This window comes from Lytechinus pictus, chromosome 13 (assembly GCF_037042905.1).
Source record: "Lytechinus pictus isolate F3 Inbred chromosome 13, Lp3.0, whole genome shotgun sequence".
In the NCBI taxonomy this organism is placed as follows: domain Eukaryota; kingdom Metazoa; phylum Echinodermata; class Echinoidea; order Temnopleuroida; family Toxopneustidae; genus Lytechinus; species Lytechinus pictus.
In genome coordinates this window covers 3,279,008-3,302,407 of record NC_087257.1, presented here as the reverse complement: position 1 = coordinate 3,302,407, position 23,400 = coordinate 3,279,008, and the positions used below count along the sequence as shown (strand labels likewise).

General features: G+C 37.3%; 1 protein-coding gene across 2 annotated transcripts; it reads right to left on the bottom strand.

Annotated features, from left to right (window-relative positions):
* Positions 1 to 66: 66 nt before the first annotated feature.
* LOC129274810 (uncharacterized) lies at positions 67 to 22,381 on the bottom strand. Of its 2 annotated transcripts, XR_010295430.1 has the most exons (9): positions 22,202 to 22,381; positions 21,108 to 21,250; positions 19,510 to 19,701; positions 16,868 to 17,102; positions 12,952 to 13,107; positions 11,476 to 11,625; positions 9,166 to 10,515; positions 7,815 to 8,512; positions 67 to 840 (listed from the first exon to the last, which is right to left on the bottom strand). XR_010295430.1 is itself a non-coding variant. In XM_064108354.1 (8 exons), the coding sequence occupies exons 2-8, from the start codon at positions 21,210 to 21,212 to the stop codon at positions 8,472 to 8,474; spliced, it is 2,229 nt and encodes a 742-aa protein (XP_063964424.1). In that variant the 5' UTR covers positions 21,213 to 21,250; positions 22,202 to 22,381; the 3' UTR covers positions 5,247 to 8,471. The 2 variants fall into 2 exon arrangements, 1 of the variants encoding a protein (XP_063964424.1); XM_064108354.1 differs by lacking the exon at positions 67 to 840 and having other exon boundaries at positions 5,247 to 8,512.
* Positions 22,382 to 23,400: the final 1,019 nt, after the last annotated feature.

Here is a 23,400-nt window from a genome sequence, read left to right as displayed (position 1 = left end):
TTGCATTATAATATCTACCTGGTTTCTTCTGTATAATGCATACAAACTACACCACACACAATGGCCTTCAAGTTCAATGAATTTTTAATAATTCATTTGATAAGAAATGTATAAATCATTCGTTCCGTAGTCCGTACAATACTATATATCAAGTGATTTGATATCTCAAACTTATCATTTTGTCAGAAAATAATTGTGATCACGTAATCTAAGATATACAAATATAATCAAATCAATATATACATGTTTTGAGAACTGCATGCCCTGTGTCTAGAACCAATCAAAATTGTTCTTAGCTCATAATAAATAAGTATCAATCATTAACGAGTATGATATAATTTCGCAGCCTCTTCCTTTGGTCAGAAAATAATTATGGTCATCGAATCTAAGATATACACATAAATATTCAAACAATTTTACTGGAAATAGAGAAATACATGTCCCTTTTGTACAAATACAGTCAAATTCATTTTTTTGTAAATTGAGGTAATATTCTTTTAAAGCACATCACTAACTACATTTGCATACCAAAATATACAGTATCAGTTCATAAGTGAATTTATAAATTAAGGTGTACTCCATTGATTTATCTAGAGAACAGCCCTCTCAAAAGTTTTTTATTTTTTTTACTAAGGCATTTGCTCCATGAGGTATCTGAATTTAAACTAATTAAATATACAAACATTGAGTATGTCTATAATGCATCAAGAAAATCATGTTTCAACAAAATTTCCTTCTCAATTTATTGTTTCTAAGTAAGTAAAGTTTGATTTACTTTATTTTTATCTATCTATTTATTTATTCATTTTTTTTCTTTGGGGGGGGGGGTGTAAATTTCATCTTTATTAATTTTTTTTAATTTGAATAATGTAATGTACTAATACAAGTAGGTGTGGAGCAATAAAGGATCGTCGTTAAATATAATATTTACCCCCTTTTTTTCATCAATGCAATTTCTTGTGCTTTTGTCTTGGGGTGCAACCACTGGCCAATAGTTTTAACCATGCCCCCTTTAATAAGTCAATATTTGCATATTGAACAATTTACTATGCAATGGTACTACCACGGTAATACTGCTCAACAGTCATTTAAAATCACATTAATAAATCACCCTGTAATCTTCAATATAGACTTATATTCAGGCCTTAAATTCAGATATTCAAAAGATAAGTAAATACTATAATGAAATTAAAGGAACGTATTTATCATAACTTCAGGAAATCAAACTTCTCTGAGCCTCAAAATTTGTATAAAATCAATACATAGAATAAAGAAACTAATTTATGTATATATATATATCAAATGCAATAATTCAATGCATTATCAAAAAGCATTGGAGAAGCAACTGTATAGAAAACTAGGCTACATTTGGCACACAGTATTGTGGTGAAAGGATGGATGAATGGATGGATATTTTTATGGCAAAAAGAGAGATTATATTCACATGGCAAGAAAAAAACACAAGAATGGGGAAAATTAAAGAAAGAATGAATGGCTGAAGCAAAGGGAGAAAAATTAATATAAGGCATACACTTTAAACTATAGTGTGGTGGTTTCGCAGTACACTTTGTTTCCTTTTTGTGGCCACATGTTGGTACTAAAAAGGAACATTACACAGTACAGTGATGATAGGAATAACATTATATATATTTGAATTAACAATACAGAGCTGCAGAAAAAAAAAACAATGGCAAACTTCCATCAACAGCAATAAAAAAAAAAGGGGGGGGGGGTGGGATTGCCAACACAAACCTTAAAGGGATGGTCTGGGCTGAAAGTATGTATCGCTTAATAAATAGAGTCGAATTCACAGAGCAAAATGCCTACAATTTTATCAAAATCGGATAACAAATAACAAAGTTATTGAATTTTAAAGTTTAGTAATATTTTTTGAAAACAGTCATTATGAATATTCATTAGGTGGGCTGATGATGTCACATCTCCACTTATTCTTTTGTATTTTATTATATGAAATTAGGTTTATTAAAATTTTTCCTCCAAGAACTAGAAAAATTGGATTGACATCTGATTTATTGCTGCAACTTATTTCATTATAAGGGAGACATATTATACACAAGTATGAAATAATGAAAAAATTATGATTTTATGTAATAACATAGGAAAACGGAAAGTGGAGATGTGACATCATCAGCCCGCCTAATGAATATTCATGACGACTGTTTTCACAAAATATTGCTAAACTTTACACTTCAATAACTTTAGTATTTGTTATCCGATTTTGATGAAATTTTCGGCATTTTGCTCAGTGAATTCTACTCTATGTATTAAGATATAAATATTTTCAGCCCGGACCATCCCTTTAATCTGCTTAAGCCATGGTTAAGACCACATATTCAAAACTACCTTTGTGAATTTGGGCAAAATGTCTGAAAACACCCTTTTTACCCCAAAACAATACTCACCGCACTCTAAAATTAGTAAACCAAATGAGGATAGTTAAAAAAAATATCTCAAATTGCTATATCTAGTGGGTGTTTCATAAAGCTGTTTGTAAGTAACTGATGACTTTATGACTTGAACCTTTCTTATGGTAAATGATAGCTGACTTTGATAACATAGAAGTGGTGAAAACCATAAGAAATAACTGTTCCATATACATGTAAATTCTTACCTATATGGCAACTTTGTTATCATGGTAACTACCATGACAACACTGATTTTGATTGGCTACTGAGTCATGTTACCATGGAAATTACCATAATGACAACAATTACAATAATGATAAAGTTTTCACGCAATAAAAGACTTAGCGTATACTTATAGTACTTATAGTCACGTCCTGAATATGATAAATCTTTTGTACAAAAATACAAAAATGTATTGTACCTATAAATATCTGTAAATAGAAAATCGCCTTCTTGAATTTTATATCTCCCAGGGGGGTGGTTGCAAGATTCATTGCAATCAAATGCAAATATCAAATCCACATTTACAACTGATTGATCAATTTCAATCATAATCACACAAAACATATCAGCAATCAATTACAATTTTACAAATATTTGTAAGATTTATGAATGATCTTGGAGTAAAATACTGTCTTGCATTTGATTGCAAATTTCTTGCAACACCCCCCTTACTTATATAAACATGTACATGAAGTTACAATCAATCTAAATGACTAACATGTAAATATTAGTTGAATCAGTCAACACTATCTATTCACACTAGAGAATATGTATAATGTATAATGCCCCTGTATTATCATTTTCTAGAACATGAGTATTGATTTAGAATAAAAACTCTCTCACTTTATAAATGCCATGTTTGCTTAAATATCAATAACCACATTATACGATGTTGTGAACAACCATTGTAGGCCCCATTCACAAAGGTGGTTTTTAAAACCATCGGTTGAACCCATGGTTTATGCAGATTTCCTGTACAAATTATGCTATTTACCGCGTATATCATAAAATGTCCACTGCTGATGCACGCTTAAGTCACAGCGCGCAAAATTGACGCCTATTCATTGCCATGAAGAACTACGCTATATATTCATGAGTCCACTGTTTTGAATTTAATAATGAGTCCACTCTTCAAACAGTGGACTCATGAATGAAATAGCGTAAATATACGTAATTTATACAGGAAATCTGCATGAACCATGGGTTCAACCGATGGTTTTAAAAACCACATTTGTGAATTTGGGCCGTAGAGTTTCAGAATAAATACATTCTGTGTAGGAGCACATGCTGCTTTATTGAATAGAACCATCAACCCCAAAACCCACATTGAAAATCGCAAAGTAAATTTTGAAATTTTAATAATTCAGTCCTAAAAAGTAGATCCAAAGTTTTTCAAAGATACGATATTAAACTTGTAAAATGAATCAACAACCCACATGAGTACTTGATTCAACGTAAGAGAAACTGGTCAAATAAATGAATACATATTGGTATTTGTTCACTTAAGTTTTTGTGTTCTGCAATGTTACTTTTAATGCAGCAATTCACACACTATAACCATTACAACAAAAAGTTCATTGTCTAGCAAATGATGCGTGAATCGTGTGCCCTAGCATTGATTTTGACTGAAATAAAATGATAATTCAATTATTCAAATGTATTGTGATGGAAACTAGTGTGAGTCATTGGGTGCTTTCTGACATTTGGATGAATATGTAAAAAAGTAACAATTTGTATTCTATAGCCTTTGCTATAAACCTTGTGCTTGAATCGGTAATAGTAATTGCTTGTGAGGGAAACTTTTAAGACAGGCTTAGATGGCACACATGCCTTTGATTCTATTCTCACTGCCATGACATATCTTGCCAAATCAATGGTATCATGAATGATACACTTTGCATGAAAAAAAAACCCCAAACAAAAGAAAACATTATCAACTATTGCATGTGTTAAGAAAAGACAACACATTTTTGAATTGTGAGAAAAGTTACAATTTGCATAAGTAATGATAGTGATAATGCAGTAACTTGCATTGCTTGTGAATACATTTATGCACAAACCAATAAAAATTAACAATGATTTTTATACACAACAAAGAACAGAATATTTGGCTTTCCATACTTCAAACCATGGGTGCAAATATTTATAACCCTTCTTTCAGAATGCAGGAAATGATGTTTTGATTACATTTAGCTTGCCATACTTCAAACCATGGGTGTGAGTGTTTATAACACTCCTTCCAGAATACAGGGAATGCTTTGATTACATTTGGCTTGCCATACTTCAAACCATGGTGTGATTTCAAACAGAATACAGGGCAATATCAATCTTCAGGATGAATTAGAAAAATATGAAGATTTGGATCATACTAGTAATCAAATGATCAAACCATTTGACCGGTCACTTATTTTAGCATTAAAATTGGCAGTATTGTTTATCAAATAGAACATGAATCCACATCATTATCTTATAAAGCAAATAATGCACATCATTTTAGAATAATCACACACAGTCGTTACATTTGAAACAGTTCAAACGACCCAAAGCCCAGCGCACACTATGCGATCTGATGCAATTAAAAAAATAATAAATTGCATTAAATGCGACATTTCCAAGAAGCAAAGCTATTTTATTTGAAGTTCGGCATTATGTTAGGAATAATAAAATCATAATTTTGCTTTGCAGCAAGCCCTGCGTTAGGAGTAAAGTCCAAATCGGCTTCAAGCCACAGGCGATGAAGAGTGATGATGTCATTATGATTTGGAATTGATTTTGCTTATATTCCTACAGGGAGGCTCAAATTTTAACTGAATTTTTATCAGTAGTCCTATCACAATTCTGATCGCTAAGACTTTATTGGTTGGAATGTTTAGATCAAATGTTATTGCTATTTCTTTGAAATTTGGATCGCAATGAATCGCATAGTGTGTGCCTGGCTTAAGTCTTAGGTACGGTATGTTAGAACTGTTTGAAAAGCATCTGATCCTTGTACATGTAATTCTTACTAATGCCTTCAATGATATCATGTGACTTATTTCTATACTAATTACAATGCACATGTACAATCAATATAATGCACAGATTGTGATAGAATTTCAAATATATACATACAATATCATTTGCATAAAGCACATCTAAATACCATTCGATGAGTTGATCTTCCTGAAGTCAAGGTGATTTCAACAAGAAAAAAAAAAAAGAATGCAACAATTGATTCACTGATACAAACAGCGAATGAGGGTGGGAAAGAATGAAATGACGGTTTAAAATATCCAACAGAAAAACTGTTGCAATAGCACACATTTAAGATGACTCCAAGCATTCACCAGGGATGATATTCGCTGGGCTTGAAAAGAAGCCAGAACATATTACAGCCATATATATGTGCTGTACAATATAAAGCCTGAAATTATACATTTACAGAGTCTGAAGACTGACATCTCAATTCCCAGGAATATACATTTACAGAGCCTGAAGACTGACATCTGAATTCCCAGGAATATATGACAGTATTGGTCAACATCAAGTACATGCCATTTTCAATTCTTTACCAAACCTGCATGTAGCCCTGTCCAGAGTTTTTGTGACACTCTATCTTCAAACGTACTTTCTTTGTGTACAATGTACGCATCACACATCAGTTTTCATGATGACACACACTACATCCAAATATCCTACTCTCTTCATCACACACATACAATATTTGCTAGAAGAAGTTGAACACTAATGATTTATCAAAAATGTGGCATCAGATAGACAACCTTGACCAATGGATCATTGATCTTTACTTCTATTCATTTCACATCAAGTAGCAGTGTACACATGTACATATATATATATTGAGAACCCATTCTTTATGAAAAATTATTAAAAGAGCACACCATCACTTGGCTGGCAGAAAGACGTTACAATAAGCCAGTTCGTAGTTCCTTTCTGCGCATGATCAAAAGATTCTACGCATGATCAGAGGAAGGTCATTTGTACTAAAGTGACATGGTGGTTTAAAATCTAATGAGATAAGCACCAACTTTGATGTCTTGATTATTCATATATTCTATTAAATTGTGGTTTTCATTTCCATCCACATGAAACAACAATGCGTCCACGAACGACTGGTATTCCACAGTTTACCAAGTACATTGTGCAACATGCTACGATATGCATTCAAAGTAGGAATGCAACAAATACCTTCATAAAGTGTTGTTGGTGTGCTATTGTAGTCACCTGATCTATTCAATTTCTTCATCCTGCTATGTAAGGCAAGCTTACGTAATATCTTGCTTTGAAATCTGCCTATCATAATGAAAGAAATGAAAGGTCATTTGACCAAAATTGTCCATGAAGTAACTACGAACTGGTCTATTAACATGTACGTCAAGTCCCACTCTTGTTGGAAAGGGAGGAAGGGTCAACTCTCTTACGCACTGAACATTTTGAAAAGCGTGCACTGGAGCTAACGACCTTATGCCAGCTGCACAGGAACTGAAAATAGCCATGCAACACAACTACTGCCCTTCTGCCAGCAAGGCAATGATATCATCAGCTCAATAGTTGAAAGGCACTCAGCTAATACCTCTGTGGCACTCACACAACAACTGCAACTCTAATTTCAATACAAATCAGATCGCTGGAATGGGAAATGAGGTATGACCGTCTAGTAGTAAGATAGTGATCTTGAAATCTTCCAGGGGGGGTGTAACTGCCACCCTTATAAAAAAAAAGTACCCCCTTAAGGGAACACACAAATCTAATATAGGGAAAAAAAGGAAGAGAAAGAAAATTACGGGGCTGAGACGTAAATCTGCATACGTATATATATTCTAATACTTCTCTTATTGAAAAAAGAAATCATGTCACTTGTAAATCAACCATCTCGCTATCAAAATAACTCCTCCCGTCATCCCATGACCCAGGGTCAGATCCAGCTGTGAAAACATTGCTCTTCACTGAATGGTCCCTTGGAGAGGATTCAAAAGCCATCGGTACATTGAAATCTTTTCTTGAACACGCAAGTCAGCATACCATTGCTTCTATAGTGGTTTGGTAAAACCAATCATCATTCTATATATCATGTGGTATACAGAGAGCTTTACAAAAAGAACTTTTTCCAGGTATTGCTCTGTGTGATCCATTAAGTGATAGATGAAGGTTTTTCCTCATGATACTCTCTGGAACTAAGCACACTAACGAAGCGAGTTGTAATCAAATGCGAAATGGTAATGCTCACCTTCAAGGCATGTTGCAAGTTGGTGATTGACCACTCGGAAATGTCCTTCTTTTTAAGTTGCCTGACCTTTTTATGCAATAACTACAAACAAAAATTTTCACCCACTTTCACTGTAAAAGGTCAATTCTTGAAACTTCAATAGACATGTTTACCAACACTGTACTATTCATATCCAGATTTCAAGCACACTATTAAACAGCTTGAGTCAATCTGAACTAATCACGACCAATGCAAGCAATCTGGATTCCAAGTCTTGTAGTGTATTGTATACTAGTAGGCACTGGTACTGGTATAAAGACAGGGGGTGGGAGTCTGAAAAATTTTCACGACCAAGAAAAAAAGGGGAAAAGGAAAACGTCAAAGGGAGGAAATACGATATCAAATTAGAAGCATTTTGTCAAATTCCATTAAAAAATCAGATTTTTTCCACTGAGTTTACAAAATTTGCTCACTTGCCTGCAGCTTTTTAGAAATTTTGCCTGTCTCAGAATATTTGGCTGATTATGATCACCACAAGCAGGGGAAAGGTATCCCATGTTATGGTCTTCTTCAAGTCTTAAGTTGTGGATACCTGGCCCTCTCCAAATATGTTCCCATCAAAGAAACAGAATAAAATTCAAATCGCTTTGTAAATGGACATTCATTTTCTCATATAAATGACACGCCTTTATGTAAACCCTGTTAAAGGGTAGAAGTGCCGCTGCTCCACGAAATTGACCCCTTGACAACGCAAGCTTCCAATGGCTCAATCATCCCTCATACACCATCATTGCTACCAATATCAATTTAGGAGGTCCAAGGTCATGTAGTCACTGTCAGTGAAGAAGAGCCTGGATCTCACTGGGTGACAGCTTTCCTGTGAATTATAGATTGTGAAAATAAAATGGTTTCACACATACATGTGCATAAAAAAACATCACTGATATCTTGATTTTTCTCAGTTTTGCAAGCTTTTCGTAACAAAGGCCCAAAAGTTTCAGATATTTCTGTAACACTGTGAACCCAAAATATAAGGACCAATCAAAGGAGATAAAGAAAGTGGTCTATATGGCCAGGTTATCCTGTGCAGGTAGTCACTCAAGGGAGTTTAAATGAATCAACAAAATACCAATAAATATGCTCCATTATCATTTCAGGAACAATCCCATGGGGTTGGCAACTTTACTATGATATTCTTTCGAAGGTAAAACAACATTTGCTCCTTCGACAATTGCTCCCAGGCTTTTTTGTCTAAGATACAGGGTTAGGGTTGCAATATGGTTTCTTGTTTAGGTTTAGGGGTAGGTTTTGGGTAGGGTATAGTGCTAAATCTAGGGTTGAAGGGAGTCATTCGATTAGTATGTGGGATTCATAGCGCAGCAATTGTCGCCTCAACAGATGTCACAGAATCTCTTCCTAATGACATGGAAAGAAGGTGAACCTTATAACCAGCATTGTATTTCACCTCGCCCATAACTGAAATTTAATTTTATACCAAGCTTGATAGAGAGCTGCAATGAGAAAACTCACCTGGTACAATGGTGCATCTAAAGACAGGCAACCTGGTCTGGTACTTGTGGACACTGCTCACGTTAGGTTCCTGACCACCAAACACATAGAGATGTACAGGTACCGGAACATGATGGCGCCCTTTACTACTGGAACCATCCGCACTGAATTGTTCATTGCTCTGTTGTATAGTTTTGGCATAGAGGGAATGGTCGGTTTGAGAACGTTTCTTCAGCACAGGACGTTTTCCGCTCGGCTTGGTAGGTTCTTTATGATACCGTTGAGTTCGGTTGGTAGAAGTTCTGTCATGTTGCCGCATGATCAGTGAGGCCATGTTCGGCAAATCATTGAGAGAAAGATGGCGCTCACCAAGCATGCTCTCGATGACCAATTTCTGCTCCGTTAAACTGTTTGATCGCAGACGAGGCTTCGATACGTCATCACCACAAGTGAAACCATCATTGACAAAAGCAAACTGCTCACACGACTGCCACTTGTTTTTCAAGTTCATGTCATCGATGGAACAGCTCAACAAAGGGATTTCATCCGATTTGGACTTTGGCAGCACCTGGATAACTTGCGGCCTCTTATTGAACTTCTCCAGATTATTGCACCGAGTATTCCCGACGGATATCCCATTCCCAAACCCATGCGACCTGTTAATCAATGTTTTAGGATTTTCAGGTTTGTCATAGTCCTCTATGCTGACTCTAGGTATGCTGGGAACAGTACCAGGAGAGACTATGATCTTATTGTGATTCACCAGATCAAGGTCTGTCAGCAGGACATCTCCAGAGATTGCCTCAAGATTCCCTTCTCCATCCAGGGCAGCCAGAGCATCTGTCCCAACTGGTCTCACTCTTCTTTTCCTGAACGTCCTTGTGCCCATATCGGATCTCTGACTTGCTACATCCTCCAGCAGGTTCTCCCTGCTAGAGCTGGTGAGCTCATCGACAGGTATGAAAATCCTTGAGCTGTAGATATCTTCCTCCTCATCCACACCATCCTCTGGACTACCGTCATCACCACGAACACCGTCATCTGCATTGCTGCTCGTCGCAGAAACAGTATCCCTAGAGCAACCCACATCGCTGGATGCAACGTGTCCATTGTTGGGGTGCACCTTGTTCCTGAAGGCCCTCTCTTTCACGCTACCCTTGGAGTAAGCAGGAGATGAATGCGGTCTTGGGTGGGGTCTGACGTGGAGCGACGACATACTGGGTCGCTGGAGGAAAGGGGCGGAGAGGGAGCGCTCATCTTGGGGTGGAAAGAGGGAGTTCGACTGTGGGATGTCCATCTCTAAGGTTTGGTGCATGGTTGGTGAAGGCACGATGCTACCCTTGTAGGGCACCTTTGTCCAACTCTCAGAACCTAGAAAATATAAGAAACACAACAATTAACAATCTATCAACCTTTTTCTTAGATGCTATTTTAGTCTTACTCACTGGGCTTGAAAATAAGCCAGAAAACAATTAAGCCCAATACATGTATGTGCTGTACAACATGAAGCTTAAAGAATTAGGCTGTTTTCAGGGCCTGAACTCTGACAAAAGCGTGAAGACAAGAATCTCTATTTTTGTCCTCAAAAGACCGATGATTTCAATGATTTATGAGTATACAAATACTTGCTGACAGCTTGAAATAAAATCTGACACTGAGCCAGTCACAAAAATCCTATCTTTCAATCTTAAAGGGACGTGGGTTCAATTCCCAGCCATGGCATGTTTTCCTTCAGCAAGAAATTTCCCCACATTGTACTGCACTCAACCCAGGTGAGGTGAATGGGTACCCGGCAGGAAAAAATTCCTTGAATGCCAGAGCGCCTGTAGGCAGCACGGCTATAGCCAGGGTAATAATAATAACATTACTGTAATGCGCACTTGAGTATATACATATATAAATTGCGCAATATAAATGTACAATTATTATTATTATCTGTCTGTGAGCAAATAAGAGGATTTGAACTAAGGAGAATGTCTGTTTTGTTTACACTTTTAGCATTTGAAATGATACAGACCTAAATGTCCATAATTATTGTGGGAAATGATACATATCATGAAACCCAATATTGTCTATTACTTGAAGACTACACGTTATGATATATCAGAAACTGCAGAAAAAAGAGTTTCATGACATTTTCTCGGGGGAAAATCGCTCCGCCGCAAATTCCACACATTAATGGAATGACCAACTTCAACCCTGTATTTACCACTTTACCCTATCCTAAACCTAATCCTAACATAAAACCCTACTGCAACCCGAACTTTGAATCTTAGACGAAATAAAGCCCGGAGCAAATGTTGTGTCATTGAAAAGAGTGGGTTCACTTACTGAAGCTGAATATCCACAGGTCACTCCTGAGCACTCCGTCCTTGTCTTCCCCTCCATAGATAAGCATAGAGTCTCCAAGGCAGAGGGCCGAGTGACCGTGAAGTGCCGGTGGACCTTGCCAGTACCGTACCTTGGACCAATGACCACTTCCTACAAAGTATTAAAAAATGTGATTAATGTACATAAATTTTTTAAAAATAATTTCCAGGTTTGCATGTCCAACCCCAATTTTTTTCTCATTCTTCCTTTACTTCACACCCTGGATTTGAAAGCCATGGCATTTTTGAGCATTGCTGATTTTAAAATGAATTAAAAAACATCTATAGATTATTTCAGGAAGGATGGCGCCAGACATATATACATATCTGTAATAGTATTGCCCATGAGCATTTTATGAGAAGGAAAATGAATAGACTTCAACTTTACAATAAATAATTTGATAGAGTGATTGAAACGAAAAAAACAAAATTGAATAAGCAACATAGAAAATAAAGAGTCCTTGAGAACAATAAGAAGTAGGGTGACCACCTGTAAGGACAACAAGTTACAGTTGCAGTTTCAGAGATGCAAACGTTTGATAATCACAATTTGGGCGATTTGCAAGTGACACTGAATAACATGCATGTAGCACACATCTCTAGCATGAAGAACTGGACCCTTGCTGAGATAGTTACTCTTGTACAATCTGAGCCTTATTTTGCATTGGTTGATGAGTTATTAAAAGTTCTAATATTCTAAAGAAACATGACACAAACAAGTTCAATATGCATTTTGACACAATTTTCTTTAAAAAAAAATGAAGGGGGGGTGCTAGATGTTCTCTGGTGCAATCTGAGTCTTATTTTGAGGTAGTTGACTTATTAAACATATTTTTCTAATTTTGGCTTTCTCACTTGCCTGTGCTATCATGTACATGTATGTTACAGAAAACATTGATCGCCCCAATCACCTCTACTAATGCATAAATGACCCCTATACAGGAGGTTGTTTCACAAAACTGTCAATAAGTTACAAATAACTTTACATGCGACCGGTGACCCTTTCTAGTGCTACATGATTTACCCCTATATAGCTGACTTAGCACCAAAGAAAGTGTTCCAGTCGTGCATTAAGCCATCTGTAGTTACTAACAGCTTTATGAAACATCCACCTGTTTTCGCTGTACTTCACAAACTTACCAAAGTCCCATTTCCACATGTCTTGGAGCGGCTGGAGATTCTGGAGAAAACATTGATCGCCCCAATCACCTCTACTAATGCATAAATGACCCCTATACAGGAGGTTGTTTCACAAAACTGTCAATAAGTTACAAATAACTTTACATGCGACCGGTGACCCTTTCTAGTGCTACATGATTTACCCCTATATAGCTGACTTAGCACCAAAGAAAGTGTTCCAGTCGTGCATTAAGCCATCTGTAGTTACTAACAGCTTTATGAAACATCCACCTGTTTTCGCTGTACTTCACAAACTTACCAAAGTCCCATTTCCACATGTCTTGGAGCGGCTGGAGATTCTTGCTGCCGCCGTAGATAAACATGGAGTTATCGTGGATGACTGCGGAGTGGCCGTGTCTCGGAGGGGGACAGGAATCCTGCGAACTGTAGACCGTGGTATGCCAATATAGAGATTCTATGGGATTAAAAGAGAATGATCATATCTGAAGCTAGTTTTATGTAACTGCACCATATCACACAGAAAATTTATATATTCTTTCATTTTATTTCTACACGTACCTCTCCACTTTTCTCAGTCCTTTCTTCTACCTCTCCAATTTTCTTAGTCCTATCTAGGTCTTTTCACACAGTGCACCATAAACCTCTTCTGCGGTTGTCCATATCACCATGCCATGCAAACCTTATAACATCAGCTCTTTCTTTGGAGTTCAAATTTCCCCACATATTATCTGTTGCATGTGATATTGAGGTAATTCTCAACAATGTAATTTTTTTTTTTTCCCAATAAATATAACATTTTGTAATCATTTAGTGAATATATACATGTTGTTAAAATGATATACATGTACATTCTTGTACAGATCTTTCCTTCTGGAAAAGGTACTTTTCTTTAATAAAATCGTTCAACTTGGTTACAACACAATGTTTTGAATATACATGTACAGTGTATATCATCCCAGTCTAAAGTCATACAACAAATAAGGCACAGTTATGTGCTATCTTTTAGCACTACACAGTCAGCAAAGACAGGAACATACTGCATTGTTCTACTACTGGTGCATCTCAAAACCCATGAGTCGTTTGATCCGTCAACTTGTCAAACGTGACCAGGGGGGTGGTTCACAAAGTATGACTTTAGAGTTTTACTTAAAGGCCTAGTTGTGTGCGTTATGAAAGGCGTAACCACATTGGTAGGGAAATTCTGTTTTTAGCAAGTCTGAAAACGGAAATTCTGTTTCCCCCCAGACTTTGTGTACATGAAAAAGTGACAATACGCAACGGGTAGCCATGTCAAATTGCTCGCGCGGGTCAAAATTTGTATCTGCCACTGTACTAACAACGTTTTAAAATCTATTGTAATCGAAGAGATACGAGTAAACAAGTGGAACGCCTCTGGCAGTCTCGCCTGCATTACGCGATTTAATATAGCAGCAGTGCTAACTTTGAAAACTACTGTAAGATAATCATTCACAAAAACACCATTCATATAATGACATAATACCACGTTCATTGACCATAGATGACATTTGAACGGTGACTTAAGACTTGTCAACTATACCCATGTCCACATTTCATTCACTCTATCCATAAACTTTCAAAGTTATGATGGCAATTCAACAATTACCCCGGCATGGCCTAAGTTTATTGACCTTAACTGACCTTTGACCTTGGTTTTGTGACCTGAAACTCACAGGGGATGTTCAGTGATACTTGATTACTCTTATATCCCAAGTTTTATGAAATAGATCCATAAACTTCAGAGTTAGAATGGTAATTCAACAAATACCCCCAACACGGCCAAAGTTCATTGACCTTAAATGACCTTTGACCATGGTCATGTGACCTGAAATTCGTACAGGATGTTCAGTGATACTCGATTACTCTTATGTCCAAGTTTTATGAACTAGATCCATAAACCTTCAGAGTTAGGATGGTAATTTAACAAAGACCCCCAACACGGCCAAAGTTCATTGACCTTAAATGACCATTGACCATGGTCATGTGACCTGAAACTCGCACAGGATATTCAGTGGTACTTGATTAACCTAATGTCAAAGTTTCATGAACTAGATCCATAAATTTTGAAAGTTATGAAGGTAATTCAACAAATACCCCCAACTTGGCCAAAGTTCATTGACCCTAAATGACCATTGACCTTAGTCATGTGACCTGAAACTCAGGAAGGATATTCACTAATACTTGATTAACCTTATGTCCAAGTTTCATGAACTAGATCCATAAATTTTCAAAGTTATGATAGTAATTCAACAAATACCCCCAACTTGACCAAAGTTCATTGACCCTAAATGACCTTTGACCTTGGTCATGTGACCTGAAACTCGAGCAGGATATTCACTAATACTTGATTAACCTTATGCCTAAGTTTCATGAACTATGTCCATATACTTTCTAAGTTATGATGACATTTCAAAAACTTAACCTTCGGTTAAGATTTTGAAAATAATTCTCCCAACATGGTCTAAGTTCATTGACCCTAAATGACCTTTGACCTTAGTCATGTGACCTGAAACTCAGGCAGGATGTTCAGTAATACTTGATTAACCTTATGTCCAAGTTTCATGAACTAGGTCCATATACTTTCTAAGTTATGATGTCATTTCAAAAACTTAACCTTAGGTTAAGATTTGATGTTGACGCCGCCGCCGTCGCCGTCGGAAAAGCGGCGCCTATAGTCTTGCTCTGCTATGCAGGCGAGACAAAAAACTATTTAAAGAAATATAATTAACATGAATGCATCCTCACATTTCACATTACATGTATTAGCATTATTTTGGGGGTGAATGAGAAATTATTGATAATTTTGGGACTTTTTGGACATTGTTTTGAGCAGTCGACGACTTCGCCTATCAGCCTTTTTCTATTTGAGGAGTACCGCAATCATGATGCTATGACTGAACACAGTGGGCAGCAACACGGCCGTGTTTCTGCCTTCACATGCGGACGTGAATGTAATTTTGATACGATTGAGTGATGGAGACGAGTGCAGTCACGATGTGTGGATTGTCATGATTGTAGCGAAGTGAGATCATGTTTTTTGGCCAGTTGATATTCGTATTTCGTTGAGGATATGGGAGTAATATCTGCTGCTATACTGTGCATTTTGAGGAAAAATACTTTTTTTTATTATTTTCTGTTTGAAAAGCCACTTTCCATTTCAAAAGGCCGATTCCGTGAATCCCATCCATTTTCCGTGATCGCGGAAAATCACTGTCCCTACCTTGGTCAGATCATGCCAAGAGGACATGCATGACTGTATATTGATAAATAAGATTGCGCGTTTCATATTGGGTACGCGTCGGCATTTAAGTGCAGCTCTAAAGTCATACTTAAATCCTTGTGAAACATCGTCCAGGCATGGCAAAACCCACAAAAAGTCCCACTGTGCGATCATCGGTAGGATGACATCAAGATTAGTTTTGATCAGATTGGTCAAATTTCACTTTTTAATATTTCTTATTAAAGAGCAGACCTTTTTCTATGCACTTTCAAAAATGGATGTAGCAAACGAACCCAAAATGCTTTTTTGACAGTTTTAATTAGACTCATACTGTACTTTGCCTTTTCAGGGCTGATGTTGCAATTTGTTCTTCTTCCTGGGAACCTTAGTATTTCCCCTATTTAGAAAACCAATTAATATATTCAAAACTGGATAAGCTTCTGCATCAATGCTTCTCTGTAATCATGAACAGGATGCGCCTAATTAGTGTCGCAACTTTGGAGCTAATTCAATGAACCCTTCCAGGAAAATAACTAATCCTCATTTTGTCATCTTCGCACAATACCATGATTGTATAAGCAAGTGCACCTCAAAAGAATTAATGTTAATCCCTCTTTTCTTAGAAGTAACAGTCTATGGTAGTGAATGTTCTTCTTTGTGTAATGAGGGTTAGGATCCTCCAATAGCCATGAGTTATATATCATTCAAGAGCTGAGAATCTCTTCTTTAAAGTAGGCATACTTAACTGAAAATTTATTTATGGTGACTTTTTGTGGACTTTGCCAAGCCTAGTCATAAATGACAAAAGGTGATGAAACATCTCCCTGAACAAGTTCTTGCAATTGAAAGGTATTTTTGAAGTCGGGCATTTATGAATAAGCCTAATTGAACCCGTTGACAACTGGAACCGGGTGATACCTGTACAAGGTCTGTGGGAATTACAGAATTCAGTAGTCAATTGGTAAATGGTTCTCACCAAAATCCAAAGTCCACATTTCATTACAGGATCCTTTGAGGTCCAGATGGCCTCCAAACAGGTGCATTCCACCGTTGTGACATACCACCGAATGACCCCTGCGACTGGTAGGGGTCGTGACCTCCGAGGTGATGACCTGCTTCTGCCAGGTGAACATGGCGAGGTCGAGGATCCAGAGAGATGTTTCTCCCGGGTTGTCGAAACCACACAGTCCACCGAAGATGAAGATGGACTCCTGTTTGTCAAACAGACAATGATGTAAACAGAGGATGAGAATCGCATTAAAACATATACAGTATTTTGAGAGATGATGATCATCATCACTGTAATTTTCATCATGATTATCTACATGTATATTATCACAACTCCCCCCCATCTACATGTATAGTATTTCAATCATTTTTTATTATCCATTTTGTTCATTCAATATGATTATATTGAATGTTTTGGTTTACCATTCTCTCGAGCATATTTGCTTACAGTGACAATCTATTTTCCGCAAGAGATATTTGTTCAATGATGTCAATTTCTGATTTATTGTCATGATTTCTATGTTATACTTGTGCTTAATACCATATTCTATTGCTATGCAGAAGAAAAATAAATCAAATCAAATAAAGGGATTGTGGGTAGAAATGTTTTCAGTGATTAAAGGGCAATGCCATTATCTATAGGGCACATTTCTAAACCCCTCAAAAAAAGTTTTGATGCATATATGACATCATTCAAAAGATCATTTAATTCTCTTTAAAATGATACCATACTTGTTATGATCATGCCATCACGAAAAGAGCAGGATTCCAAAGTGTTGGACGAGGTCTGAATTGAAAAGCTGCAAAACGAGCAGAAATAGTCATGAAGGGTCAATACAGAACATGATTCTTTTGTCTGTGTCAACAGAGATGAAAATCCATGCTTCTTCATTTATGATGTTTGTTGTGGTTTATGTAGCGATGGTTCTGTGAGATAACATGGTTTGAAATACCCATGCATGTTTGTTTGTTTGTCATGTGTTTGCTTGTGCAAAGGTGTGTTTGATTCCATGTTAATGTTGATGTTAAGGTGCATGAAAATAATTAAAAGAAACCGCTGAGACACTCACTATCACTACAGAAAAAAGAACAGTGATTTTCAATATTGTGTCATTTTGCAACTTTTGATTTTTGACATTGCCCCACATTTCAAGGCACTACACCTCCATGTGAACCATAATCATATTATGTAGGGTATCATTTTAAAGAAAAGTAAATGATCTATTCATTGGTATCATTTACACATTAATATTCATTAAAACCGAGGAGGGATTATCGATCAAAGTCAGATTTCCAAACTTTTTTCAGGAGTTTATATCACAACAGAGAGAAAACAAATGCCACAAAGAATCTATAAGGCAAAAGAGACGAGCACTGGGGCCAACAAGTAGACTGAGCTCCGAAGCTGGGATATCCATTCAGCGTCATGGGTGCTAGGTTTGTCCTTCACGACTATAGCAGAGAATCCAGTGTAACATCGATGTTGTCAACTCTTCACTGGGATACTCTCCAACACAGACGCCTTCTTAGCCAATGTGAGATGTTCTACAAAATTCATCACAATTTTGTTTACATCAACATGCCACAACAGATTAAGTTAAGCAGCAGTTCTCGTCCACAACGTTCACAACACACTGGACATCAGCTCAAGTACACCCAGCCTTTTTGTAGAGTGAACTGCTACATGTACAGTATGTTCCCAAGAACCATCCGTATTTGGAATACTCTCCCAAACGCTGCTGTAACTTCGACCTCTACAGCTGGCTTCCGGGTAGCAACATTGCCTATCATTCAGCAAATGTTGCCTCCCCCTCCCCTTAAGATGCTGTAAGAGGGACACACACGCACCACCCGCACATTGCACCTAGCACACTGTATATAGTGCACCAAGAATACCACCACAGGATCACCACATCACCTGAAGCACTGGCAGCACCTGACACAGCACAACCCTCTCCAGGACAGCGTGTACGCTTTTTAGGAGAGTACTTCTTCAAGGTTCCACAGCCACTGGATTTGATGGTCTTGTTATTGATGCATGCTTTTGAGTACACTTTGGTCATCCAATCACCTGGGATTTACTTGTTTGAATGACATCACAATAGATAGTTGTGTGAATTCATAATGAATGGGTAAAGAGATGTGATCTTTTGATAGATGGGATATGACCCTCCCACACAGGCTCCATAAGCTACACCAGAGTTCCCAGCTTTTCAAGAAACCAAAATTCCCTGATTTTTCCCTGATGAAGTTTAAAAATTCCAATAATTATTTAAACCCATTCCCAGTTTCGCATGTTTTCTAAATTGTTGCTGTGAATTACATGTATTTTCAGTATAAAAACCAATAGTGTAAAACTAATAAAAAACCACCATAACCAGTCATTCAATGGATGTTGTTTTGATACGCAACAAAATATAACAGAGTGTGACTGACTACCATGCTTTCGACTTTTGGGCCGATCAAAATTCACTGATTTTTCCCTCATTTGAGGCATTTTCCCCTAATTTGAGGTATTTCTTATCCAATTCCCTCATTTTTCCCTGACTGGAAAAAAGTAAAATAATTTTCCCTGATTTCCCTGATGGGCTGGGAGCCCTGCATACCTACCTTGTAGCCCACCATGGTATGGTCCTGGAGTAGGGGAGGGGTATCCCCGCAGCACTCTAGCTTGGTCCAGAGGCTCGTACTGGGTTCAAACCTCCACATGTCCTTGAGGGATACGTTCCCGCACACTCCACCGTACAGGTAGATAGAGCCATTGTGGTGGCACGTCGCATGCTTACTCCGAGTCCTAGGGACCTGATGCAGGAAAAAAGATGAAATGGCGAAAATATTGATTAAACCGATGTTTTGCAAGTTTACAGTACAACTCATCACTTGATTGATAGATTCAATTGGTTTCCGACAGAGATGCCAAGCTGAAGAAAAATATTTCAGTATTTTAAAAGCGGTAAATCAGTATAGGAATTCAGCATTTTCAAATGAATAGCATAGAAGTTAGAAAACTTAAGAAATCAGTATTTTGCATGACAATATTGAAGTATTCTTCTCATTTTTCAGTACTGAAAATTATTTATACTAGGCAGCTTTGCTACAGTAAGCAGATGGTTAACATCCTAGATAGTCTAACCCAAAGCCTTAACACTTTGGTCTACTATTAATTGATCCAATTGTCGTTTGGTCTACCCTACACACGGTCTAACCCTCACTTAGACTAGGACGCCGTTCTCACTACCGTCCTAAAACTAGTTTAGCGGAAACTAGTTTAACGTGTAATTAGAACGGTCGAAGCGATCATCCAAACCTGTTCAGAAAACCATCTCGCGATGCAGTTTTAAAGATCGCTTAAACTGGTTTTAGCGTAAGTGAGGACACAACCGTTCTTCGGGAAGCAACCTTTGCACATTTCGAGCGCGCTATTCCACACACTGAGTGTGGAATGCCTACGCTGCGGTTTCAAATTTCGCGCGAAACATGTCATCCCACTGAGAATGTGCCCAAAGCAACAAGACGGCTTTACGTAAGTGGTTTTCAAATGGGAATGCTAGCAAAGTGATCTTCCAAACTGTTTTCCTGAACCGGTTTCCAGTAAACCAGTTTCAGAAAGTATAACGGTGTCTAGTTCACATTTAGTCTAGTGCCAAATTGGTCTAATTTTCACATTGTCTACTTCTTATTTTGCCAAACGTAGATTCATGTAGACCTCTCTAACCTAAAGGGTACCGGTAATCTATGAATTTGTGACCCCAACATCTTATCACATCATCCTCGCTAAAATATGCATACATGAGCAAAGTCTGAAAGGGAATCCTCAAAGACTCATTCAGTTTATACCCGTATTGCGAGAATAAGATATTTCCCGGTGGTACATCAACTTTTACACCACGAAATGCATGAGCATGCAAAGACATTAGGGCCCCGTCTTACAAAGAGTTGCGATTGATCCAAACAATCACAACTATGGAAAGCCAGCAAAGTCAACATATAAAATGCATGTTTGTTCAAAAGAAATTCTATATATGAATGTATCCATAAATTCATTAATTTCTTGACAATTTGGTGTGTTCTCCTTTGTTTACAAGGGACATTTTGCAATTTCCTATAGAAAAAATTATGACACTAAATGGATTTCTATAGTTATGATTGATTGGATCAATCGTAACTCTTTGAAAGACGGGGCCCAGTTGTGACCAAGGCAAGTATACCTGCGTGCTTTCAGGAAAGATATGTGTCCAAACGAAGCTGTGTCCTATGTGTAGCTTGGTGTGAGTCAGTGCTGGCAAGTCAGTTATTCTTACATCCTCGTTCATTCTATCACCTATCACTCACAAATTTTGATTTTTCCATCCTGAAAAAAAAGAGAAAATTAATCAATTAATGACAATATGCATACATGCAGATAATTAATTAAGCAAAATAAACAATAAATAATAAAATGCAGAGATAAAACAAATAACTCCTTCATAAAAATAACAGAAAAAGTATTATAGGCTGGGGCGAACATCCGAACATTTTTTATTTCGAGCCCTAGCAACTGACCTGGCAGATAAAAACAATGCACTAGAGACCGTACAGCATGTACAGCGCTTAATACCAAAGTTACAAGGGGAAGATTGGACACTTTGGCAATTTTTTCAAACGCTCGATTAATGATCATAGGGAAGGGTGCCCACTAGCGTTGAGTAAGTAAACCTTCGCACATCGGCATGCGACTTTGTACATATGGGGAAAATGAGAGAGGGTATTTGGGAGAGGGCACAAGGGTGGCGCATGAGGAAAGTTCCACCTTTTCTTAACCGAAAACCTCATTAATTTCTAATATATCAGACAAAAGAATTTGAAGAAAAAAATTTCAAAATGTAAAAATCGTCTATTCCTTCATCCCTCCACCATTTCCCACATATGTTTTGTACACAGCCCAAAATAGCGATACGCTAAGGCTGGCGAAGGTTTTCTTTAATACTCAACAACGAAGGGCAACCTTCCTGAGCGTTTACCCATTTCCTTATCTGGAAGTTTACAAATCTTTCTGAAATTTTCAGTGCTGTTTTTGACATTATTTCATTTTTTCTAATACTTTGTTTTCACCGCACTAAAGGTTAGTGCTGTCGACGTCACTCCGCCCCCGCCTACAGTATAAGTCACTTCCCGTTCATGTACAATGAATCAACTTTTCCAGCAATTTTGCCCAATGTTGTGTCAAGTAATTTATATCAAGCAGTTAAGCTTTGTGATACCCTTGGATGTTGTCTCGTCAAACCTTGCAATGGAGCCAAGTTATTCATTCAGATAACTTTACCTGTGCTCAATGTCCCAAGTTGCCCTTCATATCGCCATGGTTCAGGATGAATGAATGCAGAGAGCTTTCCAACCATAATTCCTTTTGCAGTTGGTAATTCCAATTAAATTCAGAAGCTACACTGTACATGCACACCCTGTGGCAGGTGTAAGGTTTCCCATCCTATCATATAAAGTTATCTGCAGAAATGGAGAGAGTAAGAGAGAGAGGCAGAGAGAGGGGGAGAGAGACAGAGTCAGAGTGAGTGAGAGAAGTGATAAAAAAGGGTGGAAGAGAATGTGAAATAAAATAATCATTTATTATAATTGTTTGATTTTAAAATTGTACAAATGTCAAACAATCACATTCGAAGTGTCCAAGAAATTGTATAAATATGCATGTACTGTAGTATAAAACACATGTACCCAGGATACTGTGTAAAAGTACACTTTACATATCATCCACATGTAAAATAAAATAAAATCTTATCTTAAATTATACACTGTACATGTATATTTCATATGAAAGAGGAAAGTATAGTCCTTGTTTTCCACCTAGTTGCAAATTATGATCAGTCATGCATGAATGATTATAATTCATTATTGGAAGCGCCGTGGTGTAGCGGTTCTGACTCTCGCCTTGTAATCAGAGGGTCGTGTGTTGGAATCCCACCATGGCCTAGCGTCCTTTGGCAAGGCGTCAATCCACAATTTGCCACTCTCCACCCAGGTGTTAAATGGGTACCCGGTAGGATGCGAAAGCCTATGTAGTATGCCTAGCAATTGAGTCTTAGAACTCTTGTTGGAATGCTCCCCAGGGAGTGGAGAAGGTGCATACATTGTATGCGGGCATGCAAGGATCCGATGACCGGGGTAATAATATATCTGAAAAGCGCTTAGAGACGTCGTTCGGATGTGTTAAGCGCTATATAAATGCAGAATATTATTATTATTATTATTATTTCATACCTTTTTTGTGATCAATGATCATGCGTAACATGCACTTCTTCAGTGATCATGATTTTTTTTTTTTTTTCCTGAGAGATGAGATGACATGCTTTCATTTCATATAAAATTCTGATCTCCTGTTTTATCTATTTTGACAGGAAATGAATCTAATAAGCCAGTTCACGGTTAGCTCATGATCAACTTTTCTCAAATGACCTTTGTGATTTTTCATTAGGATAAGCACTATCATTTTCAAATGTAGATGTTGCGTAA